The sequence below is a fragment of the Pseudorasbora parva genome, chromosome 1 (assembly GCF_024679245.1).
Source record: "Pseudorasbora parva isolate DD20220531a chromosome 1, ASM2467924v1, whole genome shotgun sequence".
NCBI classification, from domain to species: Eukaryota; Metazoa; Chordata; class Actinopteri; order Cypriniformes; family Gobionidae; genus Pseudorasbora; species Pseudorasbora parva.
Window position 1 is genome coordinate 46,047,396 of NC_090172.1, and position 13,889 is coordinate 46,061,284.

The window sequence follows — 13,889 nt, forward strand, 5'->3', positions numbered from 1 at the left end:
TAGAACATCTATCTTATAACATTATTTACTGCAGCTGTATTTTTTGCAGTTTAAATTATTTAGTATATAGTGTTTTTACTATTATAACTGAATTTATTAATCAAATGTAAGAATTTAATATGAAAGATGAGGCATACATTTAATAAGATTTTAAATGGCCTTTATAAAATTAAATAACACCCTGGGGTGAATATCACAAATATGCAGATTTAAGCAGGCCTATGTAAAAGCTGATAGAACACTGATGAGAATATTACTACAGAATCAATATATACCACCAATTTAATTTAATTTGATTAAATTAATGTTTAAGTTGATATTTACAAGAAATATTGTAACTGTTACTAACTTTTAACTGCTGTAAAAAAGCACCTTATTTGTTCACAGAAATCAAGAGAAAAATCACAGAAATCACAGAAAATTGTGCGATTAATCACGTTTAAACATTTTAATCGTTGCCCAGCATTAATATAAACATTAAGTGACAGTATGAGGGTTAAATAGAGGAGGTTCAAGAGCAAGTCGAGTGAATAATTAATAATATACTGGGTCATTTTTCTAGACTTGCAATGTCTGAAATATTAAGCTAGTTCTTAAAGAAAACATGAAACGGCTTTCATAAATGTATTTAACCTTTTACTATGTCATATTTCTGAGATAGAATAGTACAAGGTCTTTCTAAGGACTTGAGGACTTGTTAGTACAAAATCCATTGGGGTTTGACTAGACCGTGCTTGCAGGACTTAAAAATATTATTGGGTGATATAATTTTTCTTCAACCATGCAGCCCTGGCATGTATAATGGTAACACTTTACAATAAGTTTCATTAGTTAACATTAGTTAAATGTATTAACATGAACTAATAATGAACTGCACTTATAAAGCATTAATTATTCTTTGTTAAAGGTTCCGTTCTTTGCAATTCCATCTTTCAAACTTTAGTTAGTGTGTAATGTTGCTGTTAGAGCATAAATAATACCTGTAAAATTATAAAGCTCAAAGTTTAATGCAAAGCGAGATATTTTATTTAACAGAAGTTCCCTTTCAAAGTCTACAGTGAACGGCCGGTTTGGACTACAGCAGGAAGTGCAGGGATGCAATGACGTCACTAGAACTGTTTGTTGACTAACCCTCCGCCCACAAGAACACGCAAAATAGGGGGCGTGGTCTTGTTGCTCTCCCATGTGGAGAAGAGCGCGCATTCAGCGCTTGCATCTCCCCGTTATGGTAAGAGGCGGGACCCTTCCGGGCAAAGTGCGCTAAGCTACTGTCCAAACACAACATGGGAAGCGCTGGCCTAATCAGAACTCGTTACGTGTTTCTGAAGGAGGGACTTCATAGAACAAGGAAATCATCAGGCCGTTTTTAGGACAGAGGAAACGGCGCTGTACAGATAAGTAAATTGTGTGAAAAATACTGTGTTTTTTTACACGCGAAACATGAACTCATGTTATATTGCACACAGTAAACATAATCAAAGCTTCGAAAACACGCGAAGAATGGGACCTTTAATGTTAATTTCAGCATTTATTAATACTTTATTCAAATATTGTTATCATTAGTTAATGCCACAAACCATGATCCGCTGTTTTTTTAAACTAACATTAAGATGAACAAATACAGTAACAACTGAACTGTTCATGGTTAGTTCTAGCCTGACAAGCCAGACCCACATCAAGATGTTTGGTCTGGAAACTCACCATTGGAAGCTCAACTCCAAGTCTTCTAGAGTCGCGGTCAAAGCTGATTCGAAAGATCGCCATTCGACAGCCTCTGTGTTTACTATTAGCACGCAAACGCAAGTCTGCCGTCACTATGTTAAGCCCCGCCCACCGACTCTATACACAATGTGATTGCCCCAACCAGAGTTTGGCGTTTACAGCTCAGAAGTGTATTGAGAGTTGCTAGACGAAACTCGCGGCAGATTAGATTTGCTGCCGCTAGGGTGCGTCTAGATTTCTAGGCTAGGTTAGTTCAGGGCACTGATCAGGACATCATCAGTGCCCTGACTACTGAACTAGGAGCTGACTGAGACACACCAGTCTTTGTCTAGTCACTAGTTATGTTTCCATCCACCTATTTTTATGCACATTTTGGGATATCGCATAAAAAAATGCCACATGAAAATGCCAAGATGTGCATAAATTCTAAAAATGTGCATGACTCATTTGAGTCGGATACATTTTCTATCCGACACGAAATCATGCACATAAACTATGATGGAAATGCATTTACCGAATAAATTCCTTGATGCGCATAAAGAAATTAAAACAATCAAATATGAATTTCGCAATGTAACAGCATAACTGTACTAACCAGCGGAAAAATCTTGTTAGCAGAGCATCTGAAATGCTGTTTTGGTCATTCAGAAGTTATATTTTGTCTTTTAATATATTTTGAATGATTTTGAAGTGCATCCAAATGACATAAAATACATCTGCTGCATGTTGTTACTTCTTTGTTTATTGTCTGGCAAATAAAAAATAAGGAATGGTTATCCTATTGTTTTTAATGCAATATATTGCCCAGGTTTCTTAGATACTGACTTTGTTTCTAGACAGCAGCCCTGAGAGAAGAGTTGCTGCAGCAGCAGGAGGTGACTGACCTCTTCACGCCATGGCTTTGCATCAGTGCGGCCTGGTTCATGGCCCGAATCCAGCCGTTCATGTCCTCTTGTGTGTCAGCGCTGAAGAAGTATGTCCTCATGCCACAGTGCTCGGCCTGCGAGCCAATCAGAGAATTCTTATTGTAAATGTAGGAGCGCATTCCCGTGTGGCAGGCCTGAGGGAGAGACAGAGATACAGAGTGGACCATCAGCTGTGACCATGTATAGCGGTTGCACGTGCGTGAGGCCCCGGACAAGCGGGCCCCAGTATTGCTGTGACAGCACCCCTGTCATTGTAGCAAGCTCAGAAGTCATGCTGAACTGCTCTGTTTATTTTGTTGATTTGAGCAGAGGAAATGGCCTGTAAGAAGATTACCAACCAATGATAACCGTATTATCATTGTAAAAAAATACCCCCATGCAATTGTGTTAAATGCACGTGTGTCATATTGTGTCATTATTACAATTTAAAATAACTTCTCTATTTTGAATTTTCAGCCTCATTACTCCAGTCTTCAATGTCACATTTTCCTTCAGAAATCATTCTAATATGTTGAAAATATATGTTGGTCCTCAAGAAACATTTCTTACTATCAATGTTGAATACAGTTGTGCCGTGCAGTAAACAGCAATTATGACTAGCAGTTACAAGAAATAAAGTCACAATTGTGAGACAAAGAAAAAGCAAAAAGGTACACACTCACAAAGTCAATCATTACTTTTTACACATTAAAAACATGCTACGTTACTTTTGTGTTATGTTTTCTTGTTGTTGTTTTTTTAATAACAAGAAAAGTTTTTGGGGCAAATGTACACCAAAATTTAAAGGAAGAAAGTGAAGGAAGTGCTAATTCAGGCTTGTACAGTAGCGGCCGCAGCTTAAACAAACCTTTCAGCTGTGCTGCCATTCTGGACCACAGAAGAATAGAAGAAAGTTTAATACTTACTTTTAATACTTTTTCTTTTAATACTTACATTTTTGCTTATGGTTTACCTGAACCATCAAAGGTTGGCAGCAAGTACATTGGTCATAAATAAAAACATTTGTTTTATCTAACATTTAATTATTGGATAATACTGATTTTGCATTTCACTGAATTTATTTATTTATTTAATTATTTTTTGTGAAAGTGAGATTAGTAAATGTATGCTTTAGAACTACAGTAACCATTATGTTTACACACAACACCTATATGAAATTACTCAAGAGAGCTGTCGGTCCATGAATGGGAAAACAAAGTAACTTGTGTTACTTATTTGAAAACGTAATGCGTTACTTTACTAGTTACTTGAGAGAAAAAAAAAGTAATCTGATTACGTAACTCGAGATACTTGTAATGCGTTACCCCCAACACTGGTCACAACTTTGAGAAATAAAGTTACAATATTGTTGTCACAACTTTGAGAATTAGTCACAATTTGAGATATGTCAGTTAACTTTAGATTTTTTTTACTCTGCGGTAAAAACAGGCTTCTATAGAATAAAAACAACAATGTCAGAAAATCAACATTGATGAGCCAACGGACCACATATCAATAACCAACTGTTCTTGCAAAGAGGAGAGATGAATGCAATTATTGTCAATTTATTCCAAAACTTACATCAACCCAGGTTTACAAACAAGAGTCTCTTTTCTCTCTCTCTCTCTCTCTCTCTCTCTCTCTCTCTCTCTCTCTCTCTCTCTCTCTCTACAAATTAATTTTTTAGAAGACATTCTCTTACATTTAAGTACACGGAAGTGTTCAAATATGCTTTGGGGCAACTGTACATACCAAACATACCACACTAATGTTAAAACACACAATATTAGAGATGCACACAAATACTTACACGGATAAAAAAACGCTGTTAAATCTCTCTCTGGTGGTCTGTTTAATGCCAGGGTTAACAGCCCCCCCCAGCTTAACTAGCTGCATGCACCTTCTGTCCTGCTAAATCTGCTACAGCCAAAATGCAACTGTTGGTCTAATCTCTCTGATGGGGGTATGGCCACCGCTCACTCATCTAAACGCTTAAACAGAGTCAAGCGCAGCGCTTTTGCCAGGCCCACTCAGACCGTCCTTCCACACACACAGAGCTTACATCTGGTAACATTGACTCATTCTGTAGAAAGTCAATGCAGCGGCCTCTGGGCTACATCGATGGCGTCTCTTAATTCACAATTCGACAGCTGCATCTCTGCTCACGGCACATCTCTTCAGCCTCTCAAGGAGTCTATTATAGTGCCTGTCATGAACTAATGACTAATACAGCCCGTCCAATATCCGATATTTGCACCTGAAGCCTTCATATTACCCTGCTCTGCTCACATAGACTTTGTTGCAGTTCCTTTTCAGAGAAGTCTATATGATGTTTGTCTTGTCATCTGGAAAACATCTCAGCAAACCTAACCACTTGAAATGATTGACAGAATAGCTATAAAATAATGACCTGCGTTTTTTCATGGTTTACAGACCCTAGGGATATCACAGAGACAAAGTGTGACGCTTGCTTCAGTGATCACTCAGGTAGCAAGAGATATTTTCTGTATGCTATTCAATAAAAATAATAGCTTTTAATCTTACTTAGCAGAATATCTCACCGTCTCGTATACACATCTACACATACAAATATGCACAAATTTGTGATGGCAGAATGCACAAAAAAATTAATACAAGGAAAAAGAAAGCACATATCTTGCAAACATTAATCACTTTTTCGTGATAATAAGAAATGGGAGACAAAAAACCTGGGCAAGAGAAAATTGATTTCAGTGCATGTATTAATACATCAGTATCAGCTACTGAAGTAAACCATGGCTGCTGATATATATTCTTCTCACAGTCCTGTCTTTAAGAAGTTAATGACCTCAGATTATCCATCGAGTCCTGGGCTTTCATTCAGGGTTAGCCCTCTAAGAGGGATATGCTGTAATTAATCAGACAAATTTGCTCAATCACTCAACCCCTGCAGAGGCTAAAGGAATATTCTGGGTTATTTACAACTTAATATCTAATAACAACATGTTTGACAATGAAAATTGTCCTTCTGTTTGCAAAAAATTGCCAAAAACACAATTGTATTTATGGAGGCGAGAATGCCAAACCATTTTAATATTCAACTGTTACAAAAGTACAGCCATAAAAAAAAGTTATTGTGTTTGTTTTTAAAGTGATGTCCAATATAAAAATGTGTTTATGTTAATTTTTAAAAACTGAGGGACAAATTTAAGTTTCTTTTCAACAAGATGCCACAAAAGCTCTCGATTGAGTTGTAAATAATTTGGAATATTCCTGAGAAAGTTAAACATTCAAGACACTGATACATAGTTGTTACATTTTGACTTGGAAAAACTATCCTTTTTCAGAAATGGACAATTAGCCAAACACAAAAACAATAGTGAAGAATATCAATTCACTGCCGTTCAGAAGTTTAGGGTCAGTGGGGTGTTTTTTAAAGAAATTCATACTTTTATTCAGCAAGGATGCATTCAATTGATCAGAAGTGACAGTTAAGACTTATAATACTTATAATGTTACAAAAGACTTCTGTTTTAAATAATCATGGGGGAAAACAGTATCACTGTTTCCAAAACGTTTGAACAGTAGTGTACTGTATCTAAATACTGTATCTGTAAAAATATATATATAAATATAAATAAACGCACAATTTAACAACAGACAGTTCATAATATAATTCACAGTATGACAACTGATGACAACCGAAAAGCATCTGAACAGCCAATGAGAGTGGAGAAATGTGTGGATGATAACCAACACTGGAACTAATGATGCAACTTGCAAGTGATGAAGTGAGAAGAGGAACAGAGCAATGCCAGTCTGCAACAGTCCTTATCTTTAATATAAGATTCACACGGAAATATCAGATTGGATTGTCGATCTGGCATTGCTTGTTCCTGAGACAGCAGAATGAGTCACATGCATGCTGAAACACATCAATGCACATAAGCTATGTGCATTTTTCATCTGCCTAGGAGAATGCCATTCACGGGATGGTGATGGAGTGGAGATCCGCTGATAGTAATGAATGGAAATTAAAATACCTATTCATGCAAGAGGCTGACTCAGGAGACGGCCCTTCCACCAGATGTACCCGGTTCAGCTCCCATAATGCACCAGGTCACAACAGGAAGCAATAGGCAATTGGAATGAGAGAATAAGAGTGAGTTGTGCAAAAAACAGAGGGCGGTGGATCACGGGCTATGTGAAAAATGTTAACAAAAACTAGAAGATGTGTTGAAATGTCCTTGGTTGTGAAATATTGTCAGATACGGCAAGCAGGGTCAGCTGAAATGCAATTAACATTAGAGGCAGTAAAGCTAAGCTGAATTACGCCACTGGGAGAGCAAAATACAACACTCCGGAGAACAGGAAAAGATGATTAATAACCATCAGAACATTCAACCGCTGAATCAACTTAATCAATTGAAGCTGAGCATCCATGCTTATTTGAATTCAGATTTATGTCATATCGTTTATTGTATGAAATATAACCTTTCATGACTTCATGCTATCTTTTATATTCTCAAATGGCCACAGATCAGGGATGGCAATCATAAAGAAATGAACGTTAATTAACAAACTGTTATATTGTGTGCACGATTTCTTTAAAACAAGGGAACAAATTAGTTAAATATGCTGACGTATTAGTAAGCTCAATTGTTATGGATTTATACATACATAAGGCCAAATGGATTGAATTTATGCCATCTTTAAAGAGACTGAAATGTAAGAATTGTTTACATTTGTTTATTATTGAAGTAATCAAATTATTTGGCAATGGAATTGCACACACACACACAAACACACACACACACACACACACACACACACCTCCCCCATCCCCCATGTTTTAGTTCAATCAAAATGATGGAACAAATTAGTTAATTACGTGTTAATTAGTTGTGGGGACAAATTCATAATTTGTGGCCATGATTTATTAAAACAAGAGAACGAATTCTTATTTCATGCCAATAATATTTTTTCTGCATGTCAATATTTTATTGTTTATTATTTATTCAAATTACACAACTATGTTTTTGAGTCTTTAAAAAACTCATGCTCATAAGTGTCATTTGTTATATTCCATCTGTTCCATCCGCGGTTAATGGTGTTTATTTAAATAAATTACAAAAATAAGCTTACTACACACAGTTCTAAAGAAATCTTACAGCAAATAAACATGCAAGACTTGTCACTGCTGACTAAGAGAAGTATTATACACATTATACAAACAGCATACATTGGGGTCTAATACACATGAAAATAAAGCAGCCAGATGTTCAAATAGCTGCTGGCTAGTTTCACTGATGGAGATCTCCTAACTAACAACCTGCTAATTAACACCCAGAGCGCCAATGAGAGAACAAGTCCTCTCACCTTGCTCTGGTACATTACAGACTGTAGGGCAAATAAGAGGGAGGATATTAGAAATAGAGTAGATGCATAATTAATCTCCCTGCTGGCAGAATAGTCAAACAAATTCCAAGACCGGGGAATACGAGCAGGGTAATGGAGTTTGAACGATGCAATGCGTGCCCATAGGGAAGGATGACTGAGCGGAGGAAATGAATGAGCTGCGGTGATGGGATCAAACATTCCTGGAGTATTTTTCTTCTGAAGAGGTGCTTTGCTTTAGGAGCAGACCGAGGTAAATGGCACAAAAAACGGCTTGATACAAATCCCAAAGTTTTAGTAGTCATCAGTGAATTTTAGGATACGTTTTTTTTCCCACCACCATGGTACAAAGGTTTAAGCCAGATTTGACTTTCCAGTGAGGTAAATGTAATACAAACGCTTCTAAGCCTTCTGGGATATTCTGCTCTTAAACATAATTTCACTGTCCGCTGGACTGTAGTAAAAAGTGGGAGGAGGCTTGCGAAGCTCAATGGAAGCTCGCCATCAATAGGCCTCACTCAGAGAAGGGTTTAGATAATGATGAGAAGAGAAGAGGGCTGTGGAAAACTTGTTGAACGAGTTGGGTGGAAACTCCGTGTGAATTCCTGTGAACAATCTGCAGCTTCGGCAGTGACAGCATTGTGCTGACAGACATTGAGGAGAACAATACCGGTCAAAAAGAGATGGGCTATAACAAGTTTAATGAGAGGCTGCAAGATACATTTTTTACAACTGTTAAAGCATGCTGTTCTAACTATAAAATATTTACACCAAGTACACTAATATCCAATAAATAATTGAATTCAATAATTATTTTGCATCATTCAAATGAATAAATGTAATAATCAAATATATTAGATATTTATTATATTTAAAAATAGTAAAAAGTATTTAATAAAATAATTTGTACAAAGTAATACAAATAATTATTAATTTGTGTGGCAATTAACTTCACAGTAGGCTGTTTGATGGCTGATAAGCATTTTAATGGTTTATACAATGTGATGTTATCTTATAAAATATCATATGTGTGCGGTCATAGGTTTGCATACATCAGTTATTTTACATTTTTGAATACTTTGAACGTTCTTGCAAATACTTTGAACGTGGTTCATTCTTTTTTTCTTTAAAGGGGGGGTGAAACACTCAGTTTCAGTCAATCTCATGTCAATCTTGAGTACCTATAGAGTAGTATTGCATCCTTCATATCTCCGAAAAGTCTTTAGTTTTATCATATTTATAAAAGAAATATAGGCTGTACCGAGTCTTTCCGGAAAAAACCGAGCGCCTGGAGGCGTATCGTGTGGGCGGAGCTAAAGAATGACAAGCGCGCAAAGCGGTGACGTCCTCAAGCGTGGAGAAACCCATCTATCTCAGCTAATACAGATAATGATCCACAATCAAATCTGAGGGAGAAATAAATTGAACAGGAGAAACGGCAACAGCAGGACGCCCGTCTCTGTGGTATGTAAGTTACTGTATTTAATGGCCTCTCCACATTTCTGTGTGTTTACTCGCAGTGTATGAGGACATGATTCGGTTTATGGACTATTGTATGCGACTAGACCTTAGAAGTAGCAAGCAAAGCGGTTTTGCACGTCAGAATACTGTAACGTTATACAGAGAACAACAATGGAGTAACCGTTAGCGCATTTGAATGACGAAGCACGCGATCGTGTCGTTTACTGATGTTTACTCATGCGACGGTAGCCAATAGCAGAGACATTTGAAGCAGTTTAAGTTAACTCACCGTCGAAGCTTTATCGCTGGGACCGCTCCGTCAGAAACACACTTCTTTGGTATGATTTGGTAAAGTCCTGTGACAGCAGTGGCGTGTAAATCCATTTTGAGACGCAACTGAAACGATGTTGTCAAGCTTCCCGTCATTTCTGCGTTCAAATCGGTTCAAATGCAGCGCTGCCTTCCCGGAATGCTGTGCTGAAGAGTTGAAGTCGCTCGACGTCACCCATAGGAATAAAGTGGAGCGCGGCGCCGTTCACGGACGACTGGATCTGCAGCTGAGAGACTGTTTACAGCGTGCTCTAGTCACGCGCGCGCGCACCCTACCGGGAGAAGAGCCCGTACGGCCCATAAAAGGACCTTCCGCTCTTATTAACGTCAAATAGACCCATACTCGAAAAAAACTTGCCGAAACTTGTGAGAAACCGGAAGGAGTATTTTTGACACAGAAATACTCCATCAAACGTCCAACATTAGTTTTTGAAACTTTGTCTATGTTTAGGATGGGAATCCAAGTCTTTAACAGTGTAAAAAGCTCAGTATGCATGAAACAGCATTTCACCCCCCCTTTAAATTGCTAACTTTGTAACCAACCACAATTCTCTAGTTTGAGTAGTTTTTCTAATAATATTTTAGGAACTCAGTAAAAAAAAAAAAACCTGCCGCTATTAGTGAAAACAAGCTGAGATTTAGTTGAGTCCGTTATGAGATTGTGAGGGCACTGAGTCAAGACAGCGTAGTTAGTGATCTGTTTGGTCAGACGAGGGCAGAGAGGAGTCAAACAACCGCCACATTAATCAGTCATCATCGACTGCTGCCCACACACACCACCGCTGATAACAAGCCACATGACACAGACTTCCTGAGGGTGTAGCCAAGGAAGGTGAGCCTACACACAGGAACCCAGTAGCATTAGAGAGCAGATCATTAACGCTCTTACCTTAAAGGCATACTTGCGGCTGATGTGGTCGTCGGGTCCAACAGGGGAAATGACATAGCTGGGAAGAGGAATGCTGCCCAGAACAGTCTCCTCTCGACTATCTGAGAGCAAAGTAGAGACGTTAGTTGAAAAGTGTTAGATAACGATTCAACAACGGTGCAACTCGTTTATTCGCAACACTCTTAAACAGACATTGGTGACACCAAAGAAGTGATAATCCGCCTTGCCCACCAAAATGATTAAAAATAATCTAACAAACAGAATTTTCATTAAATTATAGCTACTCGCGTAATGCGTATAAAATGAAAGACCATTCTAGATAATTGCAGCTAACTAAAGAGGAGTATTATAACTCACCTTTATAATAAAACAAGCAGTAATCAGACAGCACAAACCACTTCCTCTTCCACAGTCTCATGCCTGAGCTGTCCTGAGGGTGGAAGAACAACAATAAAAATAAAATAATACATTATTTATGATAATATTTTGAAATGTATGTGTTTGTAGGAAATGGAAATGTACACAAAAAACTGAATATATTACGAAGAAAAAAAGATAAATTTAGAAGCAAATTTTAGCCAACTAAGATTTTTTTAATTAATAATCAACTTTAAAATAATATGAATTTATAGTTTCATGCATTCATAGTCTCATATTTTATAGCTTTGTATTATCAGTCAGTGCATCATCTATTGTTACCAACCAATGTGAATATTGTTATTATTAGCGTTTAATTGGAGGCCCCTCTGTTCTCATTGGATATTTATTTAATATTCTATGTTAAATAACATGCTCAATTAATCAGTTTACTCCCTGTGGGGTCTTTGCATTCATCATAAGCCTAATTAAGACCTAATCTAACATTTGAACACCATTCAGTTCAGATCAAAATCATACTCTGTAAATCACTCACACCAGGGTTTCACCGCACCTGTTTGTAGAGCCATCCTCTCACCACTACTGGGACATTAGGATTCCTTTTGATTGAATGGTCTCGCTTGCCAAAGCAATGCACCTTCCCGCTGGGCTTCAAATTCTAAGGTTTTAAAAGAAAAAGAGAAAACCACTTGTTTCATTCTTATTTAATAAAAAATTGTTATATACACAGCCATTAATAAGGTAAAGTGGCAACCAAAGGTATTTAATATGCCAATTTTATATTTATTGTAAGTGTGGCTAAAGTGTTGTTGTAAAATGTTCACAATATTACATGATTTGTGGAATTTATTAATCTTGATCCATATATAGTTCACTCAACTCACCATTTGACAACCCAAATTTTCAGAGAACATCAGCCGTTCTTTTAAAGGTGCAGTGTGTAATATTTATGAGGATCTATTGACAGAAATGCAATATAATTGATATAACTTTGTATTCAGTGGTGTATAAAGACCTTACATAATGAACCTTAGAAAGAGCCATTTCTATCTCCATACACCGTGGGTCACCATTTTGTACTGACATGTTTCTTCAGTAGCCCTAAACGAACAAACTGCTCTATAGAGTGTTAGCTACTCTCTGCTATCTCAGACGATGAAATCTTTGTCCTGTGTCGGCCCCCGTAGCTTCTCTATGTGCTTCGAAAGGGTGGGGTGAGCATTTTGCAACCTAAAATTACACAGTGCACCTATAAAATAGAACTTCAATATAAAACTATAACTGCCTTAAAACAAATAAATAAAAAAAATGTATTATGTTTTTTAATAATTAATTATTTTATTTGTATTTTTTTTTTAACCAAAATGTACATAGTGTACCTTTAAAGGGTTAACCCAAAAATGAAAATTCTGTCCATTACTCATCCATTAACTACTCGTTCCTCTACAATTTGTTCATCTTCGGAACACAAACAAAGATATTTTTGATGAAATCGGAGAGCTTTCTGCACTCTCCGTAGACAACTACCACTTTGACCCTTAAAAAACGTCAATAAGAGATCATAAAACTAATTTTAGGTTTAGTGTAAATATTCTGAAGGGACAAACACTTTATGTGATGAAAAGATTGAATTTAGGCTTTTATTCACATTTAAACATTCACCAACTCATCAGTTGTGGTAAACCAACGAAAGCTCAAGCATGTTCGCTTGACGTGCGAGAACCAATGAGGTTCGTTCTCGTGTGTTAGACAGCACATTTTAACTTCCGCAAAAACCAATGAGGTTTTATTCTCGCATGTCAACCAATACGGATGAGCTTCTGTTTATGTCTGCTGATCAATGTTTAAATGTGATTCACAGCCTAAATTAAATCTGATCATCATAAAAAGTGATAGTCTCTTCAAATTTGGACTAAACCATTCAATTCATATTCATAATCTCCTTATTAACTTTTTGGTAGCTCTGTATCTTTCAATGGATGGACAGAAATCTCCTTGATTTGTGTTCCAAAGATGAATAAAGGTCTTACGGGTTTTAGGGTGAGTAAGTAATTAATAATGAATTTCCATTTTTGTGAGATTCAACCCTTAATGAATAGAATTAAAGACATTTCATTTAACTGTTTAGAGCATACAACATGATACGATGCTTTGCTAAAAAGAACCAATGCTGGATGATGACTGATGTTCTTTTCCAAGTAAAGTGTGTGTGCAGAGACCTCTGGGATTAATCGATTGGTTTGTGAAAGCTCATATGATGCTGACACAGTGCTGTCATTGACAGGCCAGCATCAAACTCTGTACCACAGTGACATAGGCAATGTGTGTCAAGCCAGGCCACTTCAATGTGTCAAAAAAAAAAGAAAATCACCCTCTAATAGGGAAAAATATCTAAATCCCCACCGTTTCCATTTCCAGAGCAGATTTGAGGGAACAGAGGCGGTTACTGAGCAGGCATGAGGCCGACAGGTCAAGGGCTGCCTAGAGACCACCCTGAATCAAAGATGGAGTGCGTTTATGCACAATTATAGAATTTAACAATAATATTTATTAAAAAAATACACATTAAAAAACTGTATGAATAGGTATTACATTTGGATCAATATCTATTAAACTTTATTTTTAGAATGTTTATGACTGTGCCACACACCCTCAGATTTAATTTGCGGAAATAGCGAGAGGCATTCTATAATTTTCTCAATGCCCTGCAGATGTCCTATGCAGTATTACTTCATGACCTCTGCACAATCCAGCGACCCACACAGGAGATTAAGTCCAGCTTCTCTTGTGCTAGAAAAACCACTAACCTATTACACCTACTGCTTGGG

The 13,889-nt window shown here is 37.1% G+C and overlaps 1 protein-coding gene across 17 annotated transcripts in view; it reads right to left on the reverse strand.

The window, feature by feature from the left end:
• Positions 1-13,889, reverse strand: part of plekha7b (pleckstrin homology domain containing, family A member 7b) — a 142,436-nt gene that overhangs the window by 35,883 nt on the left and 92,664 nt on the right. For 14 of the 17 annotated variants that reach the window (XR_010904956.1, XR_010904957.1, XM_067442922.1 and 11 more), the window contains 4 exons: positions 11,615-11,719; positions 11,041-11,113; positions 10,684-10,784; positions 2,607-2,782 (listed from right to left, as the gene is read on the reverse strand). Coding sequence is in view for 15 of the 17 variants with exons in the window: in XM_067442922.1 (XP_067299023.1) it covers positions 2,607-2,782; positions 10,684-10,784; positions 11,041-11,113; positions 11,615-11,719 (455 nt within the window). In the remaining 2 variants the exon portion in view is untranslated. Of the gene's footprint in view, positions 1-2,606; positions 2,783-6,649; positions 6,798-10,683; positions 10,785-11,040; positions 11,114-11,614; positions 11,720-13,889 lie in introns of those variants that run through there. The other 3 variants (XM_067442935.1, XM_067442923.1, XM_067442934.1) reach the window with 2 other exon arrangements.